At 36.2% G+C, this 25,302-nt stretch overlaps 4 protein-coding genes across 7 annotated transcripts; 2 read left to right on the top strand and 2 right to left on the bottom strand.

The window, feature by feature from the left end:
* Nucleotides 1-817: 817 nt before the first annotated feature.
* On the top strand, nucleotides 818-1,632 carry GDU5 (glutamine dumper 5). Its single transcript, XM_021421240.1, has one exon. The coding sequence runs from the start codon at nucleotides 854-856 to the stop codon at nucleotides 1,388-1,390; it is 537 nt and encodes a 178-aa protein (XP_021276915.1). The 5' UTR covers nucleotides 818-853; the 3' UTR covers nucleotides 1,391-1,632.
* A 4,955-nt stretch (nucleotides 1,633-6,587) lies between these two features.
* On the top strand, nucleotides 6,588-8,126 carry COL4 (zinc finger CONSTANS-like protein). The gene is made up of 2 exons (XM_021420360.2): nucleotides 6,588-7,413; nucleotides 7,510-8,126. The coding sequence occupies exons 1-2, from the start codon at nucleotides 6,724-6,726 to the stop codon at nucleotides 7,825-7,827; spliced, it is 1,008 nt and encodes a 335-aa protein (XP_021276035.1). The 5' UTR covers nucleotides 6,588-6,723; the 3' UTR covers nucleotides 7,828-8,126.
* Nucleotides 8,127-12,425: 4,299 nt separating this feature from the next.
* LOC110410215 (putative protein phosphatase 2C 59) lies at nucleotides 12,426-16,974 on the bottom strand. The gene is made up of 9 exons (XM_021419824.2): nucleotides 16,640-16,974; nucleotides 16,204-16,502; nucleotides 14,941-15,068; nucleotides 14,182-14,280; nucleotides 13,927-14,085; nucleotides 13,714-13,800; nucleotides 13,501-13,592; nucleotides 13,157-13,231; nucleotides 12,426-12,951 (listed from the first exon to the last, which is right to left on the bottom strand). Exons 2-9 carry the CDS (start codon nucleotides 16,281-16,283, stop codon nucleotides 12,772-12,774), a joined length of 900 nt encoding a protein of 299 aa, XP_021275499.1. The 5' UTR covers nucleotides 16,284-16,502; nucleotides 16,640-16,974; the 3' UTR covers nucleotides 12,426-12,771.
* A 1,728-nt stretch (nucleotides 16,975-18,702) lies between these two features.
* LOC110410214 (Protein kinase superfamily protein) lies at nucleotides 18,703-25,100 on the bottom strand. 4 transcript variants are annotated; one of them, XM_021419820.1, is made up of 14 exons: nucleotides 24,882-25,100; nucleotides 24,444-24,570; nucleotides 24,067-24,335; nucleotides 23,741-23,782; nucleotides 23,250-23,321; nucleotides 23,001-23,136; nucleotides 22,670-22,827; nucleotides 22,277-22,361; nucleotides 21,630-21,832; nucleotides 21,316-21,477; nucleotides 20,631-20,780; nucleotides 19,835-20,095; nucleotides 19,388-19,666; nucleotides 18,703-19,149 (listed from the first exon to the last, which is right to left on the bottom strand). In XM_021419820.1, exons 1-14 carry the CDS (start codon nucleotides 24,930-24,932, stop codon nucleotides 18,895-18,897), a joined length of 2,250 nt encoding a protein of 749 aa, XP_021275495.1. In that variant the 5' UTR covers nucleotides 24,933-25,100; the 3' UTR covers nucleotides 18,703-18,894. The 4 variants fall into 4 exon arrangements, with proteins under 4 accessions (XP_021275495.1, XP_021275497.1, XP_021275496.1 ...); XM_021419822.1 differs by having other exon boundaries at nucleotides 24,067-24,313; XM_021419821.1 differs by having other exon boundaries at nucleotides 24,444-24,567.
* Between the last annotated feature and the right edge of the window lie 202 nt (nucleotides 25,101-25,302).

Raw genomic sequence — 25,302 nt, 5'->3', positions numbered from 1 at the left:
AATCAAAGTGAAAATCAAAACAATTTCAATTATGTGTCGCAAGTAGCAGCAACATCGGATTAGATCCAAATCGGTTCTTGATTCCAACTTAAAACGAGCATGGGATTTGTCACTTTGATCCCATTCATGTCATTGATGTGGGAGTTGGCGCTGGCAGGCATCAATCCCTTGGGATTAACATGAATCTGGTTAGGTCTATTGCTGCATAATGCAAAGTTCTTTCTGATTTAACTAATTATTGCCTCTTATGTCATGTAAAATGACCATGTAATTAATTAGAGCAAAGGGGAGACAAGTTGAATTCTAAACCAAGAAAAAAAGTGGGCACTCTTTATGGATTTGAAATGAAATGTTAGAATCAGAATCCACAAGCTTTCACATCAGGTTAGATATATAACACACTTTCTAAGCTTGGTGTAAATCTTATTGGAAAAAAACCAAAAACAAATTTTTTGAAAGGAAAATGCTGATGCCTAATATGCTAAATACTCCCATGATACAGAGCTGCCATTGGTGGTTCCTACGGACCCATATGAACAATCGGCCAGTAGCTCTGGGCCCGACCAGAGCGCACCATGGTCTATTGGGGTCAGTAGCCGGATGCTGAGGATCTGAGCCAACAGCCAAGTGCACCTGGCCATCGTTGCTACAAAGTACAGACCACAAACTAAAGAAAGAAAAACAACGTACACAGGGCCATGTCCGTGACCTTAATCAGAAAGGCGGAAATTTCTCTTCCCTCTTTTTCTGTTTCCCTCACTTTTCCCTCCTTATAAATAACCGTCCTTACCTGCTTTCGCTCTGCCCATACCAACTCACCACCTTCTCTATTAACCAAAAAAGAAACACGAAGATGAGACCCGTTAGCAGCTCTAACTTAATGAAAACAGGAGGAAAAGCCTCATTGTCACCACCAGCAATGGCGCCACCACGCTCTCCATGGCACTCTCCTGTGCCCTACCTCTTTGGAGGGCTAGCAGCGATGCTGGGTCTCATTGCTTTTGCTCTCTTGATCTTAGCTTGCTCCTACTGGCGTCTGTCTGGTCGTTTGGACAACAACAGTGAAGGAGATGCCGAAGGAGATGTTGAAAGTGGTGAGAAAGATCAGGGTGATTCTAACAAGCAGGTGAAGGTTTACGAGGAGAAGATCTTGGTGATAATGGCTGGTGAGGAGAAGCCCACGTTCTTGGCTACCCCTATGTGCACTAAAGCTTCCTCTTTCGGCGATAAAAATGGAAATGTTGAGGACAAGGAAGGATCGGAGAAAGCTGAAAGTGGTGAGAAAGTGAAAGAAGAGATTGGTGATGATCATGAACAATTGCCAACAGTAACAGAAAACTCTGAGAACCACGAGAGCCAACAAATCCAATATCAAAACCAAAACCAGTGAGCACAGCTCATAGCTCATAGATGCTTTCACTTTATTTTGCTTTCCATTTTGACCTCTCTTTGCAGAGAGTGAGAGAATTTTCTCTGTTTTGATTTCTTCCTTTCTTCTATCTTTTTGGTTTGATGTTTTTGGGGTTTTGCCTTCTCAAATCCTGAGAAGTTAATGTTCCAATTCCGATAGTCGGGAAAATGTAAATTTTGCTGAGAAGATAAATTAGACGCAGAGAGCGCTTTCTTCCCAAATTCCAATTGATTAGAGCTTATAATTTCTTCTGCCATCAAATTTCCAATGCATTTTACAGTTGGCCTAACCAGCCTTCTGCCCGAGACATCATAACAACAAAGGCAAAACAATAATTACTGAACAATCTGGATGCACTTGCTCGCGAGTCCCAAAGCCCCAGCAGGCACAAACTGGGTGAGAAACAAAGAGCCAAAACTACAAAGCTATGGGCTTTAATCAAATCCAACGGTTTTGAGCCGCTGGCTAACACCAGATATGATATAAAATTTGAATGGAATCATCTTTCGTTTATGAATTTATCAAATTCACTTTTAAAGTACTAATGGAGGAATAAAGCAAAGAAAGTGACTCAAAGGACATATTCTTTCTGGTTTCTCGGCTGCCAGGAAGCTGTCATCAGATAACTTGTGGGGAAAACCGGGGAGGGAACATTGATCAAGAAAGTATGGAAGCCTGCAGTTTTTTTCTTGGGCAGGAAACCAGGGGACACGTGCTGACCTTTAACCCGGAGTTTGGCTCCCATTAACAAGTTTAATGCATGAAAAATAAAAAGCAAAGCGTAAACTTAAGTAGGCTAGGCTGTCTGAACAGCGCGGCGACGCGACGCCCGCATTTGCCTCTTTAAATTCCACCCACCCTTGCCCTTTTTGTGTATTATTATTTCCAACACTTTTAAAGCCGTCCAAGGTGCATGCGGACGCCCAAGGACAAACCTTGATGTATCTCATGCTCGGATCTAATGTCACTGGTCACAAATTGAATTTATTTTTTAATTTATAAAACATATTAATTAAATAAATAAAAAATATTTATAAAATTAAAATTCATTCAAATTTTATTAATATAAAATCCGTAACTCAACACTGATCTTGAATTCTCTGGCAAAATTGAAACCTACTATTTCATGAAAAAAAGAGAGGAATTAAATTTATTTATAATAATAAAAATTAAAACCCTTTTTGGTAAAACAAAATCATATTCTTAACTAATACTAAAGATGATAACAATTTATATATATATTTGCTTGAATATCTATTATTAATATCATGCTCTTGTTGGATATAAGATGACAATATAATGCAACTTTCCTTCTCTTCAAACGAATGAAGTATTACTAATGAATAAAGGGTTAAACCTTTTTTTTATTTATAAAAATTGTTTATTCCCTGCCCCTGGCCTGCTTTAATTCCCAATATTTGGTAGTAGTATTACGATCTTTTCTTTTTCTGTTTTTGTGATGGGCCATTCTTTGGGCTCATGGTTTAGCACTACTGAATTGCCTTGAGGGCATGAGCCACGTTCAATGAGTTTTGATTGGGCTCATTTAGCCCATACGAAGTTACTGTGTTTGAAGGCCCTAAGCTTTAGTTTATATAGTACTAATACTATGTTTTTTCCCCCTTTTTCCTGTGAATTATGATGGTTTTCATAATATCACCAAAATCAACATTAACGAGATGGGAAATTCTTTTTGAATTAAATAGTTAAATATATATATATATATTATGGTCAATTTTTTTCAATTAAACACTTTAATTCTTCATTTGTATGGTAAACAAGGTCTTAATCTTCACAAAAAATTAATTATTATCATTAAAACTCAATGTCGGTTGATATTTTATGCACATGTAACATATGACCTAGCAAGCCAATATTACGTGGCTACGTGGGAGTTGGCATGGTCAAATACACCGATCATATCAATTGCTCACGTTATGTCGTGTGAACAAAAAATATTCATTAATATTGTTAAGGTTGAGAATTTGTTTAAGTACAAATAAAAAATGAAAGACTTGTTAAAAAAATTATCTTAATTCAAGGGTTTTTGTTGTAATATTGAACCCATTTTGTTTTAACGTGCAGCCATTAGTGTAATAAGCATCCAACTGTCTACTGCCAAATTGCATGCAAAGAGTAAGGACAGTAAGGTGGTGAGCTTTCTTTCCGTCCTATTTAGGGCGAAATCATAAATGTTGATGACTATTGAAAAAGTTTTGACACGAGATAACAACTGCAAAAATGGACAGCTAGTACTATTAATTTGCAGACAGAAACCACATTAAATCTTAGCCTACGAAAGTGTTTTTTGAGTGTCAAAGCAGACAGTCGAAGTGGTAGCATTTGGCAAACATGAAGCACTCCTATCTCCCTCTCCTACTAGTGTTTTTCCTCATCGTATCACCTGGCAATGGTAATAGAAACACCCCCACAGTTTCCCCCTTTCTTTACCGTCCGTTCCACTACTGTCCGAACTTGTTTTTTTACTCTCTTTTCTTTTTCTGGGATCGGAAAACAGGTGAAGCAGCCGCTGATCAACCATGCAGGACGTCTCCGATCCATCTCCCCAATTGCTCGCATGAAGCATGTGTGCAAAGCTGCGTCGAGACGTATGGTGAAAGCGTCAATGGGGGATGCATCAACAACCACACTTGTTGTTGCAACATTGGACAGACGAAACCAAATACCTAATAAAGTGTATTAACTTAAAATATGTCCGAAATATTGAGCCTGTTTGGTTTTAGTCAAGCAACTTTCGAGTTCTATGGTTATTTTGTTCGCCTTCCTCAATTACAGAGCTAAAATTTGGAATTGACATTCAAGATTGCCTAGTAACTTATACACATGGCCTTCAATTTAATTGATCGAACCATTGAAAACCATTGCAATTCAGTTTGATCCCTTCGGTTATCTGGTTTGCCTGCTCAACAACTTATCTAGTATTGGCACAAAGCGTAGTGGACCAGTAATAGTAATATACCAGCTGAAGTTTTAAGGCTTCATGTCTGTAACTTGATGAATACAAAGAAAGTACGTATCCCAAGTGTTGTAGCTGAGGCATGGTCAAATGAATGTAGATGACTTATGAGTTGTCTTATTGTGCCGATGATTTAGCTCAGTTTAACCTGCCCTTTTCTTAACAGGTAGCTGGACCTGCATCAGGCAACTGTTATTTAGCATAATTTTCTATAGGAAACATCCCTATGCATTTGATGTAGAGAAGAATAAGATTTTCAATCCATCTGTAAAACATCCCTATAATTGATGAGCATTTAGTTTGCAGGGGTTTAACATCATTTTCTTATGGTCTTTTATAACAGGCCAAAGTTTTTACAATTCGAACATTTTAGAATCTTGATTGATAGTCATAGTGTTTAAAAAGAAAAAAAGAAAGGAACAAGAAGGGGTTGTCCTCAAAACTTTTTTCCAACTCCATTTTCAAGGCCCTTTTAGCTCTTAATCAGCGAGATGATGGGCTTCCCCTTTCCGCTTGTCTTTTCCTTTTAACGTATCATAAATAGGCTCTGTCCTCTAGTCCTGGGAAGAAGCATGTGTTCCACACTCGATGGGCCAATCTCTGTACAGATTTAAAGTTAATTAATGCATTGCACAGGGAGGTTCTGTCTTGACTCTTGACTCTTGTGTATTGCGTGCATCATCTGCGGAAGCGAGAATAATCACTGAACAGAGAGAAAGATAAGAACTGACTGCCCTTTGAACTAGACAAAGAGAGCCCTACAAGGCCTGGGTGGGGGAAACTCACAAAAGTTGGAAAAAAGTTTCATGACCTCTGCATGATATTACCTTTCACAGTTACGGGGATATGGTAAGGCTGTGGGTTGGAAAATGACTTCCAACCTTCAGTGTGCAAATCACGTTCCCTCCCTCTTTACAAACCTTGATGTTCTTTAATTATGCATGGAAATTAATCTCCAAGATCTGATTGGGACAACAAGGTAGTGATTAGTTGGACGGTGCTTCATCTGATTTTAAACGTGAGCTTTTGCAGTTTATCTGATTCTAATTCTAATCCAACTCTTTATAATGTCAGGAGCAGTGGCACCGACCACGTAAGAAAGAGTAAACTGATCAAAACAGTGAATATAGGATTACAGGGCAGTTATTCATGGAAACGCACAAAGCAATAATTCCAGAAGAATTGGTGGAGAGTTGTTTTCCAAGTAACTAGAGCTTTCTGTGTTGGTCGCATGACCTCAACATGAGATATGCCATTTTTATCATAACTTCCATATCAAATCTTTTTCTTCTCTTGGTATGTACTCGTAGACCCCGTTATCACAATGGGTATTAAATGTTAGAGTATCTAATTTATAATCAAGTTTAAAATAAATTCGAAGAAGATATTAATTAGTAATTTTTTTATTTGTTTTCAAACATCTTAATGTAATGTTCTCTAAGCCCCTAATATTGGAGATTTGTCTAAGGTAGGTAGGTGGACGACTATAAGCAGGATCAATTCAAAAAAGAAAAAGTAAATTAATGTTATAATTATAAATATTCCATATTTATATCTTAATTACTACAAAGGAAGGATGAATTTAATCAATCACTTTCTTTCTTTGCATCCCAAAAATAGGGGAAAACAGTGCTGTTAATATCACCCCATCTGTCCCAAACCAATGATCCCTAGAAAAGAATTTAAGGAATTCCTTCGAGTCGACCAAGTCCATCAAACTGTTAAAACATCGAGTCAATATAAATTTGTTTAAATTCATTTAATTTTAAAATAAAATTCGAGAAATTATAATTTTTTTTTATAAAATTGAATTAATTTAATTTCAAAAGTCTTAATATCGAACCAATTCGAGTTTATGAACAGACCCCTCTAGAACCTCAACTTGAAACCCAAGCGGGGACCACCGCTGGCACCATTTACTGTTGTTTTCATGCACCCAAAAACAAAAAAAGCTCCTTTCTTCGGTGGGGTCCACCTCTCCCCCCTACCCCGAAGGCCGATTGAAATGAAAAAGACAAGTCTCTCCTTTCGTCCCTCCCGTTTTTCAACCCCAAATAAAATCCTTTTATTTCGGCTAAGCCTCCCCCACGTGTTCCTCTCCCATTGGTCATGTCCTAGATCTCCCTGGCCCACTAGATAGACTCCACTGCCCACACGCGCATCGTCATCGGACAGCTTAGCCAAAAACCCAAAGCTTCACTTCACGCAGCAAAATTACAAAACGAAGGAACCAAACTCAAGCACTCAAACTCCAGAGGCTGAGAGAGAGAAGCGAACAGAGAGATAGAGAGAGGGAAGCTTTGTTTGTTGGTTTTTCTGAGGTGGGGTTGTGGAAATGGCTTCCAAGTTGTGTGACTCGTGCAAATCAGCGACGGCCACTGTGTTCTGCCGGGCTGACTCGGCGTTTCTCTGCTCCAACTGCGACTCCAAAATCCACGCCGCCAACAAGCTGGCGTCGCGTCACTCTCGGGTCTTGGTGTGCGAGGTGTGCGAGCAAGCGCCGGCTCACGTGACCTGCAAGGCTGATGCGGCGGCTCTCTGCGTCACATGCGACCGAGATATCCACTCTGCGAACCCGCTCGCGCGCAGGCACGAGCGGGTCCCGGTGACCCCTTTCTGCGACTCTGTTAACTCGGTACCAGCCGTCAAGCCTAACGGAGTTGTTAACTTCCTGGACGAGCGTTACTTCTCGGACGTGGACGGAGACGCGGACGTCAGCAGGGAGGAAGCGGAGGCGGCCTCGTGGCTGCTTCCCAACCCTAACCATAAAGCTGTGGAGAGCCCGGACGTGAACACCGGCCAGTACGTGTTCTCGGAGATGGACCCGTATCTGGATCTTGATTACGGGCATGTGGATCCGAAAATGGAAGCACAAGAGCAAAACAGCTCTGGGACCGATGGAGTCGTTCCTGTCCAAAGCAAGAGCGTCCAAGCTCCGATGGTTAACGATCACTGCTTCGACTTGGACTTCACCGGATCCAAACCCTTCGCTTATGGCTACAACGCTCACTGTCACAGCCACAGCGTAAGCAAATCACAGCAGCTTTGAAATTACGAGTAGTACCATCATTTCAAACATGAAAGTAGCATTCAAGTTTGGTTTTTTTTTTCTGTTTTCCAGGTATCATCGTCGTCGTTGGATGTAGGGGTGGTGCCAGATGGTAGTGCGATAACGGATATATCAAACCCGTACGGGAGAGGAGCGGAGTCAACTCATCAGACGGTGCAGCTTTCATCAGCCGACAGAGAAGCCAGGGTGCTGAGGTACAGGGAGAAGAGAAAGAACAGAAAGTTCGAGAAGACGATCCGCTACGCCTCCAGGAAAGCTTACGCTGAGATGCGGCCTAGGATCAAAGGAAGGTTCGCCAAGCGCACTGACATCGAAGTCGAAGCCGACCGCCGGAACATGTATGGATTCGGAGTCGTACCCTCGTTTTAAACAATCAGTTTAACCCCCCTCCGCCCACCTCTCCCCTTCTGCTGTAGTAATATTATTTTTATTGTTAAATTTTGGGTTTTTAATTATCAAGTCTTTCACTTTGGTCATCTCTCTCTCTTTCTCTCCTTCTGTCCTGAGGTTTTATCAGGAGAAGGATTTTGGCTGTTTATGTGTTGTTTCCTGTATATGAGTAGGTGAAGAAGGTGTTGTAATCTTGTAATCCTATCAACAATGGAATATGGACCATTGATTTTGTACAGGTTTTTATTTATGTAGTAATCACCTGTCTATCTTTTGCTTCCTCTGCTTTCCGTTGGTGATGATGACGATCTTGGTTCATTCGTGGGATGGTATCAAAATCTGCCATGCCATTGGCTTTCAGGGTGATAAGATGTACTATCATGTGAATAATTAATTCATAATTAGCAGAAGTTTAGTCAAAGGGTATTGCTTGCTTCATCTCCAACCCTTGTTTCAAGCTGAAAATTCTTCACTTGGTTAGGTAAGGCTTAGAAATATCATATAAAGGTTTTTTTTAACCAAATTTAAGTCCAGCCGAGTCCATTTATTTACTCTTCTTCTTCTTCTTCCCTTTCTTGGGATGGAAGGTGTTTCATTTGTCTTAATACTGACTTTAGTAAGCAGGAAAAGAGAAATGGAGGAAACAAGGTGGGGGGACAAAGTTGTCATCTCTCATTAAATTAGAAAGGAAATAAGCAGTAAAGGGAAAATAAGCTTGATTTGCACTTCCCATTCTCTTCAAATACAATCCGTTTATGATTAAGTAGGGAAAACAGCGAGATGATTGAATTAAAACCGATCATTTTACTTGCTGATACGAGTATAAATTGTTCTCTTTAATCCTTTTTTGGCATTTTTATTCTACTACCACTTTCTGTCCCCTTCTCTTCCTTCTCCTTCCTTACTACCAAAGCAAAGACAGTGTCAATGAAGTTTGACTGAGGACCAGATGGTAAAGTAGTTTTTGATTCTTTTGAAAGGTTATGAGATGTAGGAGATGTATCTGCAATAAGTGGGATTTGGACTTGAAGAGAGGAACTTGGTGGATCTGAAGGTGCCTTCCACGTTATGACTTGTTCCATGTTTCAGCTTCATTTTCATAGTGGTCAATACTTTCATATCAAAATCTCATGACTTATTGGTAATGTCAGCATCTATCAGAAGTATTGTTATTAGTACTAATTTTAAGATTTAGTCCAGGGTATAAAATTTTGAGCAAGATGCTTTGCTTTATGGGATCCAAACTCCATGGTGCATTATCCACACCTGGTTGCCCAGGTGGTAAGATGTTAAACCATCTTCCCTTTCGACAGCCCACAACCACCAAGTGGCACATTATTGGGCTGAGTTAACTGATTGGACAAGGCCTAAATTCTCTGCCAGTCTTTGATCCCCCAATTTTCCATCATCATGGAAACTACTTACATGAAACAAAAATGACCCAATTTTGTTGTCGTTACTTGAAACAGTGCTGTTTAATGACGGTATGATTTTGGTTTTGGCATAGATAGTAATTACATATGTATTCACGAGGATGCTAGATAAAAGTTATATTTATATTTTAAAATTAAAAATTATATTTCATAAAAATTTGCATTTTAAAATTTAACATACGAAAATCATATATATATTTTACATGTTCAATCTGATTTTTTACAAATTATAGGATAAAACATATTATACATAATATATAAAATTTAATTTCATATCGAGGCTAATTTTTAGGATATGAAAACACTAAAAAGATATCAATCACTTACCTGACTTGTCAATTTTACTTTCAAGCAATAAATCAGAAAATTCTCATAATTACCTAATATTTCGAGAAATATATACAAATATCAAAACCGTATTTACAAACAAATTGGACAAGTGACTTTCGGTTGACTATCTCAAGCGCTTAGTGTGTACAGCAATCTCTATTGTAATTTAAAAATATTTTAAATTAAATAGATAATATATTATTATTGTTATTATTATTTGAGTTAATAAAAAAATTAAATACAATTGAGAATTAAACTTAAATCATAAAATTAGTAAAGATTTTAATTGTTGATAGAAATATAATTTAATTTCATATAAAAATCATGTTTCAAAATTTTTCCTTAATTTTTTATTTTTTTATAAAATTTTCTAACTTAAAGAAATAAGTTTATAAAATATAAATATATATACTTTTAGACATAAAAATTTATTAAAGATAAAAAATTTAATATTTAGAAAATTTACAATAGAATTTATTATATATTAATTAAAATCAAATTTTAAAAAAATTAAAAAAAATTTTATTTTTTAAAATTTTCAGAATCTAGATAACCATTTGACCTAACTTGAGCTTTTATAACTTTTAACCCGAATTGTTTTCAGTAATAAAATCAGCATCATTTTGAAGTATTCATATCATACTATAACACCAGAACTTGTTTTGATTAAAAAGAACACAAAATTCCTAAGTTTCAAAACTCAAAATTCTATAAATCATCACAAATATTCAGATTTTTGAGTTTTTTGTATCAACGAGCTTACTTTGAGGCTTTAATTCTCTTAACATAGGAAACTCCTAACCAAGCCATTAATGCCAAATCAAACATCTCATTTCATACTATAAAAGCCCTCAAAGAAACAGAAAAAAATGTTAACGGAACATAGAGTTTCGGTGACTCAAAATTAAGTTGTCAAAATTGTTGAAAACTAAGTTTTCTTGAATAAAAATTAAGGAAATTCAAATAATTTAAGACATTTTTTAGTATTCAAACTATAAAAATATAACCCTAAACATATCTTAATCAGTAATTTCTTAAATAATTTTTCTCTTTTTTTATGTTTTTTCTTCTTTGGAGTTAAATTCTTTTGACTATCTATCGTTTGAGTCTGATGAAATATATTGACGTAAGTTTTTTGATTTTTTTTTAAAAATATTAAAATAAATTGATTATTTTTATTTTAAAATATGATAAGATTAATTGATTATTTTTTATTTTATTTTATTTTAAATATGATAAAATAAGATTGATTGATTTTCTTTTAAATGTAATAACGTAATCTGACATTAATTAAAATATACCTACTCTATTTTTAAAATTATTTATTTATTTATTTATTTTGTAAAAAGTATTAGATGAAGGCAGAGTTTCCAGTGTACCTAATCACATTTTAAATACCCATTATTTCCCACTAATTGTAATTATAAAAAATAAAAATAAACACACTTCTCATTTTTTAAATACAACCCTTCTCATACCCTAGGGAGCTCCATCATAGCCCTTTCTTTATGTCTTGTTAGACAAATGAAATGGAATGAATTTTGAAATCTCTTTCTTTTCGTTGGAAAAGCAGAGGGCGATGATGAAGCTATCAAGGTTCGCTCGTCGTGCGTAATGGCAGAATATTGCCTTGTCGACACTCTTCTTGATGCTCTGAGCTCCTCTTTGCTCGTGTCCTTTTTTTTTTGGGTGTTTGTCTCTGCCATATGCTAGTTTTTGCTTTACCCCATTCGTTTTCAGTTTGATTTTGACAAAAGGGAGGACGAAGATGATGAAAAACATCAAGGTTCGCTCGTCGTACAAAATGGCTTAGTTGCCTTGTTGACTCATCTTGATGATCCGAGTCCTTTTGCTTGTCTGCAATGCTTGCGTGCTTCTGTTTGTGCTATGGCGATTTGGGTTCATAATTGCTGATTCAGCTCCTTACTACCCATTCAGCCCCAAAACTTTGCAAAATCCATCATGGTTCATAATTAAATCTGGCACTTTTCGACATCGAGGAGCGCCAGATTTGACGCAATTTAGAACGCACGATCTGAAGCTCCAAATCTGACCCCCCATGCACCAGATCTGGCCCTCTGCGAAAAGAGTGCGAGAGCTCCCTCAACAGGGAGGCTTCCACAGAGGGAAGCTCTGGCGCTCCCTTGAGAGAGTGTGAGAGCTCCCTCAGCAGGGACATGCTAGGTCCGGCCAGATCTGGTCCAAAAACGTCAGATTCGGTCGAATCTAGCTAGAAAGGAAGGTGAGTTTGTTTTCAAAAAAAGAAAAAAATTAAAAATGAAAAATAAAAATTTATATAACGTTGTAATTTTTAACATGTTCGAGGAAAAAATTGTTTAAAAATATTATAACGATAACAAATTAACGCATTTTAAATAATTGATTAAGCGATTGAACTTACAAATCCAGTAACAGAAATTTATTTGAAACGAAATGTTTATATTTCAAACTAATCGATTTTCGTACAATTTTCATCAAAAAGTTGAAAATATCCAAGTATTTAACCCAAATCATATTATTCGGACCGATTTGGTTCAGGTTGTCATATCCAGTTCCTCTTGACAATGTTTTTTTTTTCCGACGGGGCTTGGAGGGAACCAGGAAAGAAATGGTCCGAGTTAGACAGCCTGTGTGATTCTTCCAAGCAAGCATTGATGCAGATTGGCTCCCGCCTCTCTGATGTTTTTAACTTCGACTCCCAAGCCCAGAGATTTGACGATGACACCACAGTTACAGCCGGTTAAGGACATTAAATTCTGCCCTACGGACCATGTAATGATTTGAAAGGAACATCACAAAACGAAGAACGTGAACTAACAATAAAACCACGCAAGTTTGTTGACTACATTTACAACATACAGAAGTGTACTTGGTCTGGAGACTCTTTACAAATTCACACGTGCACACATTCGGCTCTGACTATGTGCGAGACTGCAAGTAGAGAAGCTACACTTTGGATGCAGTGTTTCTATTCTAGAGGCTGAAAAGATGTGATAAAACGTTAGCAGCCTGACGCATTTTGTTCCTTCGTGTTTCTATCCTTACACATTACCGTGCTGCTATAGTTTTCTAAGACTAGCTATTACCATTCAAGTTTATTTCACGTTACTTTTCCGTCAGCTAGAAAACCAAAACCTAAAACCATACTGGGAAGGGATGCTTAAGCAGGAAGACTACGAGAGGAACCCCCTTGATTGGCCAAGAAACCCCCTTGATTGGCCAAGAAACGGACAACAACGCAGGTGATATTATCTGCACTACCTCTCTGGTATGCCTCTTGCATCAGCCGCTTAGCAGCCTGCTCAGGATCCTGTATCGGTTTTATCATTGCGACAGCCTCCTGAGAAAGGTAAAGCAGCAGTTATGGAAGTTGCTAACTATGCTGGTTTCTTTGATTAAATAGGTTAGGAGAATACTACAGTGCCATCCATGATAAACACAAAGCTGTCAATTTTCATCAAACTGCTACTGAGCTCGACAGAAACACTGTTGGATTCCAGGATAACAGTAAGATAGAGGCGAAAATTAAAAAAATCGTTTCATACCTCATTTGAAACAACATCCCACAGTCCATCACTTGCAAGAATAAGGAACTCGAGAGAGCTGTCAATCTTTTCCTCCTGCAAGCTCCAAAGAAATATCAGAGTTACAGAATGCTTAAAGTACAGGTAGAAACGAAATGCTAGTAGCAATGAAAATGTAATCCTCATATAATCATCTCTCAAGTAGGATCTTATAGAGTTTTTTCAAGATACCAGGAGAGCTCTAACAAGCAAGGCTATTAGCAAAGTTTTCATGCTGGGTTTATGTATTACAAGGTTCTATCTTAATTATGATGTACAATGACATCTCCGGCACTCGGCATATTTCATCAAGTTCTCAACCAGACCTGAATTTCTGGATCGGCAACAACATACTGCTTCAAGAGCCTGTCCCCAAATGCACGAGAAACAGCAAGAACACCTCCCACTCTCCAAGTTCCTACAAAGATGATTCCACTCATAATAAAAGGAAGAAATTCAACACATTATAGCAATGGTTAAACAGAAAATAAAGAAGGGAAGGTAAGAGGAATGAGAAATGGCTAGATGTGAAACCGCACCAGCCCACATGACAAATCCTCCTGCATCCTCAATCCGTTGTCTCTCATCAGTTTGATCTGGCTTGTGATCGCGAGACACGGCAATAGCTGTAAGAAGAGATATCATATAAAAGTCAGGTATAAATAATCATTTTAGCAATCAACTTCATATGTGGTGTCTTGAATTAAATGAATAAAAAGGAAAGAAAACAAAAAGAAAATGACGAATCTTACCATTGCCTCCTCTGCAGATAACAGCTCGGGAATCCCCAACATTTGCAACTAGCAAACGGTCACCAACGAGTATAGCCGTAGAAGCAGTTGATCCAGCATCCCTATTCTGATTATTTTCTGATTTTAAAAATTCAGAGTCTGTATGGTTGTATGCATCAGCTGGAGGTTGGAAATTTAAAACACAAGTTAGGCTGATGAATGAACAGTCCACTAGAAAAGAACACAGTTGTATGACACAGTTATAAAGTGAATAACCTATTGCTGATTTGGTGTCAGATATGAACTTGGGATGCCTGATCAAATTACTGAACAGGTTTTGCTTCACATATTCAGCTGCCCGAGCACCTCCATGGCCTGAAATAACCGTGCTTGTTAAGATTAGGTTAAACAATTTGTAACTAAGCACTACTAGCAAGCAATGAATTGTTTTTACATTACTCAAAAGATATGATTTTTAATGATGCATTGTAAAAGAAAATATTTAATTCTACGGAAAATTTTAATGGTACAAACCACCTCAGCATAGAATTTATAGTTTACCACAGTAATGCCCCATCCTGAGCCAATAACAGCCCTTGATAAATGGCTTCATATACGGCTACCAGATTGGAGCACATAACAAATACCAGAATCTGCATGAAATCCTTTCGGATACATTCTCTAAGTTGGAACTACAGTGTATCATTATATAAGTTGGTATATGTTCAACTATAATTGTCTACCAACCTTATATACTTAAGCAAAGGGATTAGAGCTAGATTAAGGAACAAAACACATAATTTTAAAAAAGAAAAGAGATTATGCAATGATGAAAGGATACAGCACGGAAAACATAGATAAATTATAAAGACTCTTCCCCCACCAATAATAATCACCACAGATGTTACAAAATGTATTTACCTGTATTTGGTTCACGTGAAATATACATAAACCAATAGTTAGTAATGTTGTTTGCTTGTTCATGTCCATGGGCAAGCAAGAAAGAGAGAGACAAAGAGTAAGAGAGAGACATACCATCAAACACTCCAAAAAGACCAACAATCTCTCCATCAACACCATCAATCCTTGTCTCATAAAAATCTTCCATCGAAGACCTTTTCCCTGGAGAGCTTGCATAGCCATAGCTGAACTTTCCATTCTGACTGTTGCCAGAAAACATGGGACGCTTGGATTTAGTCATATTCCGAAACATTCCAGTATTTAAGAAAAGATGTAAACTGAATAACATAGATTCCTCATTATCATCAAATTTAAGCACAACATATTTAAGAAACTTTTGATATAATAGTTTCTGCACTTTCAAAAGATATTACTTCCTGCATTTCTACTCCTTAATTCATTTCCATATGAAGATTTAACAAAAATTTAGATTTTCTATCTTTATAAGCTGCATGACCTAAATCACGTGACAAAACCATGCAGTATATTTTAAAGGCACAACTAACTTAGTGCAAAGCCAGAAAGGTCCAAAAACTGTCTTGCCGAGATAAAGGGACTCAGATCCTAAGCAAAACGGAAAACATAATAATAATCCATTCTAGCGAGAGTAATACGGGCAATACGACAAAATGCCATTAATCCTGAACCATAAATAATGGAACAAACATGAGTGACTTCATTCCCCATGATGACAACTGAGAAATGATTGCATGCGTCGATAACGACAAATTAAAGATTTTGGCACAGGTTACTCCCACATTATGCAGTGACAAATCGTTAAAAGGAAAAGATCCACAAGAACTTAACACATGACAAGCTGCTCCAAAATTGAAAACATATGTTAGAACTTTCCAAATTTATGGAGGTTAAGCATGCATTAATTGCACAATTTATTTATTTCCCTTCCCTCTTTATTCTTTTTATTTAGTTTTGCTCAGTGATAACGATGGACAGCCACAGGCCCTATCTAATTGAGATGTATTTTAAGGTTCACCTCAAAGCAAACCATCCGAATTAGCAGAGATCTTTCTCTAAAGGCGATTAAACAACAGATACATCACGAATTCCAAATATTAAAGGAGATGTTTCCATTTCTAAAGAAAAGCTAGTATTATTAACAGATATTTCCAAATTTCATACAAAATAAATGACAACAAATTCAGAATAAATGCATAAAAATTGGGCAGGACATGCAAACCAAAACACAACCATGTGGAATTTGAAAACGAACAAAGTAAAAGAGTAACTTGCAAACCTAAAAATAAAAGTATCAATTCAAAGAAATTCTAGATCTAACCAAAAGATTGATGAAAATACAAGAAGAAGAAAGGCAGCAACCTAAGGCCTCCACCGCTGACAGGTCCATCTTCAGCATGAATCTGGGTTGAAGATTGCAACACGGAATTCAGATAGCCCATACTATCGCTTGAGCTTTCAAATTTTCCACCTCTTATCACTTGTATCCAAATCAGGAAATAACACAAACACAAGCCTACTCGATAACCTCTATATTTTAGCTGAAGATATTGATAGATAACAAAAAAAGAATAGCCTAATTTAGCAATTTTTGCAAACTAATGAAACCAAAAACAGTCTTCACGTTTCCAGGATCATCTCAAAATCGAATCAATCTTAACCTGAAATGAAAATTCAAAAAATTTCAGATCCAAACTCAAGCGAATAGATCTTAAGATCTCAATCTCATGCATAACATGCTAATCAAAGCCTAAACGAACAAAAGTAACATATCGAAGGCAATAAATGAAGGAATTACCTGAAGGAGAAGGGAAGGGAAAGGAAATGCCATGAGAGGTTGGAAGGAAAAAAGACGAGACTTTCACAAGAGAAGATACGGTTTTAGAGAGAGAAGAAAGAAAACTCAAACCAGAGGCCGCTGATCCTTCTGTTCCAAGTTTGGTTTCAGTTCGGTTTTTGGTTTGTTGCAAGCAGCTCGATTAAAACCAAAAATACAAAGAGAAAAACAAATTAATAATTTAATTTAATTTAATTTAATTAATGATGAAATAAAAAGGAAAAAATAAAATTGGTGATGCTGGAAAACAGCGGGGGAGTTGTTTGGTTCATACGCGTCGCCGAGGAGAAAGCCGAGAGCCAAGCTTACGATACGACCAAGTCAACCAAGTCTTCTTTATTAGGTGGTTGAACCTTACACGCGTCGCACATGCAGGAAGAGGTGTACCACCCTTCGTTTTATCTAAGGTATATAGTATTTTTGCTCTTTATCTCTTTTCCGTTTTTCACTTTTTTTCTTTTTTTAATTACGGTTGAGTAATTTTTTTTCTCTTTTTGAATTATTGTTAGTATTAGTATCTAATATTCATATATTAGTAATGAAAATATTTAAAAATAAATATTCACAATTAAAAATATTTATGATTTATTGACAAGGTTACTTTAAAATAAAAATAAAAATTTAAACATGTCAACATATGAGTGGAATAAATTTAAGTAATGTTTGACATGTTCAATGATTTCTGACCAATTTTAGATTATATTTTTTGATTAATTTATTTTTATAATTAAAAAAATGAGGAGACAAAAACTATTCAACATTCTTATAATCAATGGTTTCAAACATGTTCATGTTTATATGTAATTTATATTTTGAAAATATATTATAAATTATATCATAATCAACAACAAGACTTTTTCTTCACACAGATAATAAAAAAGTTTTGAAATTGTCTAAATTTGTATATTTTGATTTATAGTTATACAAATTATTGATTTTAATAAAAAATTAATAATTATTAGATTTAATATTAATTAACACTTTCTGTTTATGTGACATAAATGTAATCACATAGCAATATTATCTAGTTGGTATTTAAGTTGTAACTGACGTAATCATATATCAACTAATTTAGAATAAATTAGTTTGAATTTAACAGTTGAAAAAAGAAACTTAATTATAGTAAAGTAATCAGTTTTTGTTTTTGGATAAGCAATAAGGTAATTCGTTTGTTATATAATATTTGGAACGTTAAACCGTTTGCTTTAATTTTTATTATTCCAACTCATAATTACCCACTTAAACAAATTCCATTCAACTTAAAAATGGTACACTTTATTTAACGATTTAACATAAAATTAAAGTAAATAATAATAATAATAATAATAATATCATATTAAACTCGAAACTTTACACTTTTACCTTATTGTTTTGACTAAGGAAATCAATAAAAGATAATAACATGCACTTAAGAAGATCGAGAAGAAAAAGATTTGTCGTGAGGAGGTGCAAGTAATGCAAAGAAAGGTCAAGATGGATGCCAGTACGTGGCTTTTATCCAATTCTATACGAAATCATTTCCTAATCTGATATTATCTTTAATTTTCCATTTTTCTCTCATTAATTTTGTTTGCAAATCAATCCAAACACATGTGAACAATTAAAGATCAATCAATCAATCAGCTCCATCGTTGAAACCACTCATCTCATCAATCAATAAAGGCTACGTTTGCTGTTAATTGTTCTTCTATAAGTTTCGTGTAATTGAGTTTTGATTAAATAAGATTAATAAATGATGCTGTCAAATCTAGCTAACTAATCTCATTATTCTATGTTTTCTTCAGCTCCCTTTGCCTCAAATCATGGGAAGTCTAGCGTCTGAGTACGATAAGTCATATGCAATAAATGAGATCGATTCCAGCCATCCCAATTATTTATATTCCTTTATTTGATACACAGTTAGCATATTTCATAGTCAAATATAATCGCTTCGTTAATAAATAAATTTAAAATTTTTTAACATTTTTATTTGTATACGTTGTAATATATAAATACTATATACTAAACTGCTACCCGAACCCATATCAAATGCTAATATAAGATACCCATATTTTATATAATCGGGATCAAATATCTACAAATACCTGTTTAAAAGGTACCATTACCATGAACTAGGATAAAACTTAATCACTCATATGACAGCTCAAAAATTTTGAGCCCAAACGAAAATTTCTGCTATCAAACTGTAAAATTTGGTTGTATAAGGGGAAAAAATATCATCTAACATGATCGTTAGGTCCATGGTTTTTGGCAAACTTGCGGATAAGCGTAGACATACAAACCCAAAAATTCTCTGGAAATTTGTTGCTGAGGTGCTTGAGCAAGGCCGATATGATGTCTAGAGAAAAGCTATGGGTTTCTGGCTTCAAAGCCATGCGGATGAACATTGCTGTCCACACCTCTGGGGCCAACTTTACTGCTTGATGGAGAGAGCGAAACCCGTTAACAACTCTTGTAATAATTGCTTGATCCTGCAAAATTTAAAGCAAATTAGTAAGAAACCTACCCCCAGCAATATGTTCAGCAAATTTGCTTATCCATTCATCCAGTGAATTGATAATGTGTACTAGACAACCAATGTGTGATAATCGGCGTAACTACAAACAATTAGCATGAGGAAAAACTTTATGATCAAGTAAATTGTTTTAAGGTAATAAAGCTACTTTTACTCTTTTAGCTTGTGGGATTAATCAAGAAGACATCACAAACCTCAGATTCCGAAGTTTTTCTTGCTCTACTTTCAGCATCTAGCCCACAACCCAAAACTTCATCCTGTAGAAAAATATCCGCTGCTCTAATTATATCCCGCAGGAGGAAAACCCGCACCATTAGACCCTGCTCAGATAGAATGAAAAGCAGAAGATCTTCTGTGGCAGCAACAACAGCACGGATATCGAATGACTTCCATTCCAAGGGATGTGAATCATTCTCTTCAAAGTTTGGAGGCTCCTTGGATGATTCAGAAGCCTGTTCTGATATTGCTGCTACCTGATACAAGTTGAACCACATTCATGAAGGGAATGAGGCAAAATAGTGAACTTAAAACAGACAATTGTCTTCATATATTAGCAGATGCAATTTCAATGTAAATATGGACTAGTCTGCATAATGTAGAAACAAAGAGAGAAGGCGTAGAAACAAAGAGAGAAGGCTTACCAAACGCTCTAGGCGATTCCACCTAATGGATCCATTATTACAGATGAGAAGTTCCCTTAAAATTTTTCTCATATCAGGATTTGGATCTTCCAAAAGCCTCCCAATCACAAAAGGATATGCACTCTCAATAACTTTAAAATCAGGATCAAGAGCTTTTGCTGTTCCTTCCAGCGAACCAAGAGCTCTTACCACCAAAGCATAATCCGGGGGAAGAGAGAAGTTAAAACCGTACATGACATCATATAACTGGTTCATTACACTCTGAAATCCAAAATAATATAAAGAAATTGCAGGTGTCATGCTTTTGCTTCTGAAAATAGTAAAGACGGAATTTATAATATGGAGACAAGTGACCATTAAAAACAGAGAGTCTCCCAGGAGCTATCATGCCAACTTTTCAGATTTAAAAGGATACTAACACATCTAGATTTTAGAGAGATTTGACACTCAAATGAGTCTCATGCTGCAAACCATTTGCTGGAAAGTAGAAACATTAGTTTATGTTTCATCATAAGACAATACAAAATTAAATACTTTGCTTTAATTATGTAACACAACAAGGTAATTATGTTTGAGAAGCAGCATACAATCTTTGATACAAATCTCTTTCCATAACTGTCAATTTTCCCTCATCAAATCAAACAAAATAACAAGAAACATTTAAACAGACAAACTTGTAGAACTACTAATTTAACAATAGAGATGGCATTTTGAAGTGCTTATTATGCCTATTTTGTACTTATAAGAATTGAGAGAAATATAGCAAATCCGAACAGAAGGTAAAGCAAGCAAACACCTGGAAGTCTTGAGATTGTCGAGTTCCATCCCCAAAAGATGCCTGCAATGCATCTGCCACTGATTGTATATCAACTCCTTCAGGAATAAATCCCAAAGAAAGAAAGTCATTTGCCAAACCCAGGGAGTCACGATTCACGAAGTGCACAAGCTGAAAGAAACAAGAACTTGTCAACACAAACACAACTTCAGGGAAATAACCATCAAAGCCCAGCACCATCATGCAAAAAAGACAAAATTAAGAATGCATAAAATAGAAAACATGCTAAAAGTATCAAAGATGCCAAAGGAGGAATACGACATGAGCATGGAATAGTAACCAGGTGAAGACTATTTAGAGCCTAGGTTAATAGTTAATAGTTAATAGTAATTTTTCCAAGAATAACCATTTCCTTATTCATTTCCATTAATTTTTTCCTACTCCTACTAAAATAAAATACCCCTGTTCATCTTCAAAAAGATTGGTACTCATAGTTAGAGGAAAAAGATGAAATTTCAGTTTTGAAATGTTATTATCTTCATGCAAACTTATGCACTAATTCCTGTTCAATGATGCACGTAATCTCAATGTATCCAGACAAACCATATTTTGAATACTAACAAATTACATAGAAGACCTATCATGACTACATACGACAAAATTTAAAGCAGTGCCCTGGTATAATTATCAATAGAACAGCTCTTACCACTTGAATAAGCCCTACACGATAATGGCGAGGGATATCCCCCATCATCCCAAAGTCAAGATATGCAAGGGAGCCACTGCTAATAGCAAAAAGGTTTCCTGGATGTGGGTCAGCGTGGAAAAATCCCACCTCAAGCAATTGTCTCAAAGAGCAGTATACTCCCTAACAACCCGTCAGAGGAGGATAAAATCAGACTATATAAACACAGGTAGACCATATATCAGGTGCAAAAGTAATGGCTACTGTGTGACCACAAGCTGAAATTAAACAAGAAGGAAAATTTTTCATTATGAATCTCACCGGAATCACATTACCTGGTCAATCAGTTCCCTTCGGTTTAGACATGCCTTCTTCAGGCCAATTTCATCTGTAAGCTTAATTCCATCTATCCATTCCATTGTAAGCACACCTTTCCGTGTCAGGTCCCAATATATTTTTGGCACTTTTATTCCCTTTGCCTTTTTGTTTTTGATGGTATTCCCATCTTTAGCATTTTGATTATAAGTTTGGCCATTACCTGTATTCATAAGGAATATGTATGACTATGAATAACCATCGTAAGGACAAGTGAACAAAAAAATGAAACTAAAAGCATCAATACAATAGCAGGCAGTGGCAACAATTTGATGTCATAGAAGGATATCATATAACACTTTTTCCACTATAATCTACACTCCCAAGCAAAATATCTATCCTTGAAATTGTTCTTTCCTTTAATGTGAAGCTGTCCAGTGTCAACTCAAACTCCTCATAACACAATCCTAGGCAAGAAAACCAAAACAACACTACAAGAAAATGACACATCAAAGAAGATCCCAGGTCATTTACAGCTCACAAGTTAACCCCTTTAATATTTCTACTCTTGAAGAAGCCTAACAAAATGATAAATCCTATATCAGTTGGTAACCTTTAAATTACTTTATATAGACTTTAGTATTCATTAGCAATTATAAATACTTACTAGGATAGCCACCATAAAGAGAGGCAAAGCGATCAGCATTTCTTGCCTCCAAGATGTAATCAATTTCATCAAACATGTGCCTTACCTGTTCATTTAAGAGAGACCTGAAGATGTCCATAAGCATGTACAATCTCATCAATGAAAAGATGATGGTACAAGTGCAGGGATCGTACAAAAACAATAAGAAAATGAATACTGTAAGCTGCATTATAGCAAGAATCACAGAATCCAAATACTAAGAACATACTTTTACAAAGATCAAAATATGAGCATATCATTTACCAATGTATATAATATAACTGATGGTAGAAAATGCATATCAGATCCCTTTCAAAAAAAAAAAGCATATAACATGATTGGCATATTTACACACTCTAAACATGGAAGACTCACCACTTCATTCACAGCTACTAACAGGTCTTTGCGAGCTTTTGCAAATCGCTTCAATTGGCCCCCAATCATATGGAATAACAGGGCATCTAGGGTCAACAAGAGTGACATACCAGGCCTCTGTACTTTAACAGCTACAAGTTCTCCAGAATGAAGATGAGCTGCAAGACATGAAGCAATGAAGCAAACACTCAGCTTAAGTATTCCCCAAAATATAGACCTTTAACAGATGCTAAATTGAAAGTTGGAATATCGTTGACATGAGAAAATGATATGAGGGGAAAAGAAAAAGAACAGGTATATTGTTTTCCCTTTCAGAAAACTGCTTGTCAACCTTTATACACCTGTCCTAAAGATGCTGCTGCAATAGGCTCTGGGCTTATATCAGCAAAAATTTCTGAAACTGGAACACCCAGTTCGGTTTCAATAGATTTTATTGCAGTATGGGTGGGAAATGGAGGAATTTGATCCTGGCATTAACAAAAAAGACTAAAATCAGAAAGAAAATCTAAGATTAATGTTAATTAGTCATAAATCTCAACAATATGATCTAATGCCTTAGGATGGAGGAATGCTTGTATACCTGTAACTTAGCAAGCTCTTGGCAATACACAGGTGGCAATATATCTGGTCTAGTGCTCAGAGCCTGCCCAAGCTGTATACCCAAATAAAAGTAGGTAAAATTATAAGTTTCACCCATGAGGATTAAGGGAAATAAAATAAGTAAGACTCAGCTTGGTTTTCTTTTGCTTATTTATTTTTGCTTCCAGAAGTAAAATGCAAAGAGTTTGTTTGGAAAAACAAACAATTGAACAAATATAAGCATGCCTTTCTATACCCTAATGTCTTGGAGCAACCATCAAATCTTCTCTCTCCCCATTAATATTCAGAGTTCAGACCCATAATAGAAATTTTCATGCATCTGATTCGAACTAAACAAAAAGCAGAACTGAACAGTAAAGTTACTAAATTTTGTAAAACTTTGAAACTAAAATAAACAAAGCCCAACAAGCAACTTAACAAACAAGTTACATAAACTAAAGAAAATGATAAAGAAAAAATAAAGTAACTTGCCTTAATATAGAAAGGACCCAAGCGAATTAGCATCTCACGGAACTGCAATAGTGCAAAAATTGCAATAAGCTCTTTGTGACCAAAACCATAAAGAAAGCTTAGTCAAATGAAAGATATGATAATTTCAACCAAAAAAAAAAAAAAAAGAGCCAAATAACATGAAATTGCTATGTTTAAAACTTCTAAACTCCTAGTACACAGTTAGCCAGATTGTGCCAAGGATCGAGTGTTTTAGTATGCTTTCATATTGGGTGTATATGGATGCATAACAGAAGCAATTCAAGTTGGTCAATAAAACATGTAGAAGAATAAAATTCTTATAATACCTTGGCAGCACGCTTTTTCACGTCTCGAAAAAAGAATTGCCAAATAGTCAACTTCAATACATGAAATGAAATGATTGCTGCTCTATACAATGCCAAAAATGGGCCAAACCGATAGACAACAGAAACACTTTTTGAGCTGTGAGTACCAACGATATGCCCAAATTCACTTTCCAATGATTCTTTCCTCAACTTTGCGTACTCCGCAGAAGGGCTCTCCCCATGCACACTGAAGAAACCCCTAGAAAACCTGCATGAAAAACCTTTACAGACTAAATCCCAATAAACACGTATTAGAGTAGCTCCCACATTTTATTTATCAGTACTCATCTAACCAAATTCCAAGCATAATGATAAGGGGTAAATATCCATGCACTTACTGATATCGTTGCAACAAGCATGACGAGTGCGAAGTATCCTGCGATCCTGCAATTCCAACATCCACCAGAGCTTCCAGAGAAACAGAATGACGCAGGATAGTTCCCACAGGTCTGTCATGGTGTACTGCTGCAAGAAGCATCAGTTACCAAAAAACACAAAAAGCAACATTCACATCAAAGAACCAATACTAGATAAACAAACGACGGTGAAATGTCCTCTTCGTTTCCGTTAGAAACATAAATGATCCGACCAAGTATTAGACTCGTCCGTGCCATAAAACTACTAGAAAAACATGGTTAATTTTTTTTCCCCCAGAAACAAAACCAAAATAATCATAACATCGAAGGAAATTAAGCTCAGTGCAGCAATAGCAACTCAAATTATTGCCATTCAAATTGAGAGAACAATGGGTGGAAACAAGGAGGGAAAAATGGTACCCGTGGAGAACAATGCGAGACGGCGGCAACGGTTGAGAGTGGCGAAGACATTCCTCATCGGGTCGAATCATACAAAGGAAGGTCATGCACCCATTTGGGAGATTAACTCGTGCTGACAATTTGTTCGTGAAAATGCGCCTTTGAACATCGTGCAGATTCTGCTTCCGACTGCCGAAATTTTGCCACGTTACAAGTCGACATGGCTCATCAACCGTAGCCTTTCTCAGCTCAATTAGTCGACACTCCCTACACAATGCATTTAACGCAGAAGTCCGGCCCAACCCCCATGTGATGGATTTACATTGGGCTGAATTGGGGCTAACCCCTGACTCGAGGCCTATGGATGATACAATTATATATCGTAGGAGTGAGTATTAATGGGTTCAAATCAAAATTGATTGTATTCAATCAATTTGGATAG

Source organism: Theobroma umbraticum, unplaced genomic scaffold (assembly GCF_002168275.2).
Source record: "Theobroma umbraticum cultivar Fairchild unplaced genomic scaffold, ASM216827v3 scaffold_56.0, whole genome shotgun sequence".
Classification (NCBI taxonomy): Eukaryota; Viridiplantae; Streptophyta; class Magnoliopsida; order Malvales; family Malvaceae; genus Theobroma; species Theobroma umbraticum.
The sequence above is the reverse complement of the archived record's forward strand: the minus strand, read 5'-3'. Positions and strand labels throughout refer to the sequence as shown.

Bases quoted from the DNA above. Each gene is read 5' to 3' on its own strand.
- GDU5 (XM_021421240.1), top strand. From the start codon at position 854: ATGAGACCCGTTAGCAGCTCTAACTTAATGAAAACAGGAGGAAAAGCC.
- LOC110410215 (XM_021419824.2), bottom strand. From the start codon at position 16,283: ATGGGCTATCTGAATTCCGTGTTGCAATCTTCAACCCAGATTCATGCT. The intron at 15,069-16,203 runs GTTGCTGCCTTT...TTCTGGCAACAG, and splicing joins GTCAGCGGTGGAGGCCTTAG to TCAGAATGGAAAGTTCAGCT. The intron at 13,593-13,713 runs GTGCGGTTTCAC...TCATCTTTGTAG, and splicing joins AGGATTTGTCATGTGGGCTG to GAACTTGGAGAGTGGGAGGT.
- COL4 (XM_021420360.2), top strand. From the start codon at position 6,724: ATGGCTTCCAAGTTGTGTGACTCGTGCAAATCAGCGACGGCCACTGTG. The intron at 7,414-7,509 runs GTAAGCAAATCA...TCTGTTTTCCAG, and splicing joins CTCACTGTCACAGCCACAGC to GTATCATCGTCGTCGTTGGA.
- LOC110410214 (XM_021419820.1), bottom strand. From the start codon at position 24,932: ATGTCTTCGCCACTCTCAACCGTTGCCGCCGTCTCGCATTGTTCTCCA. The intron at 22,362-22,669 runs GTGAGTCTTCCA...TTAAATGAACAG, and splicing joins TAGTAGCTGTGAATGAAGTG to GTAAGGCACATGTTTGATGA. The intron at 19,667-19,834 runs GTAAGCCTTCTC...AACTTGTATCAG, and splicing joins GGAATCGCCTAGAGCGTTTG to GTAGCAGCAATATCAGAACA.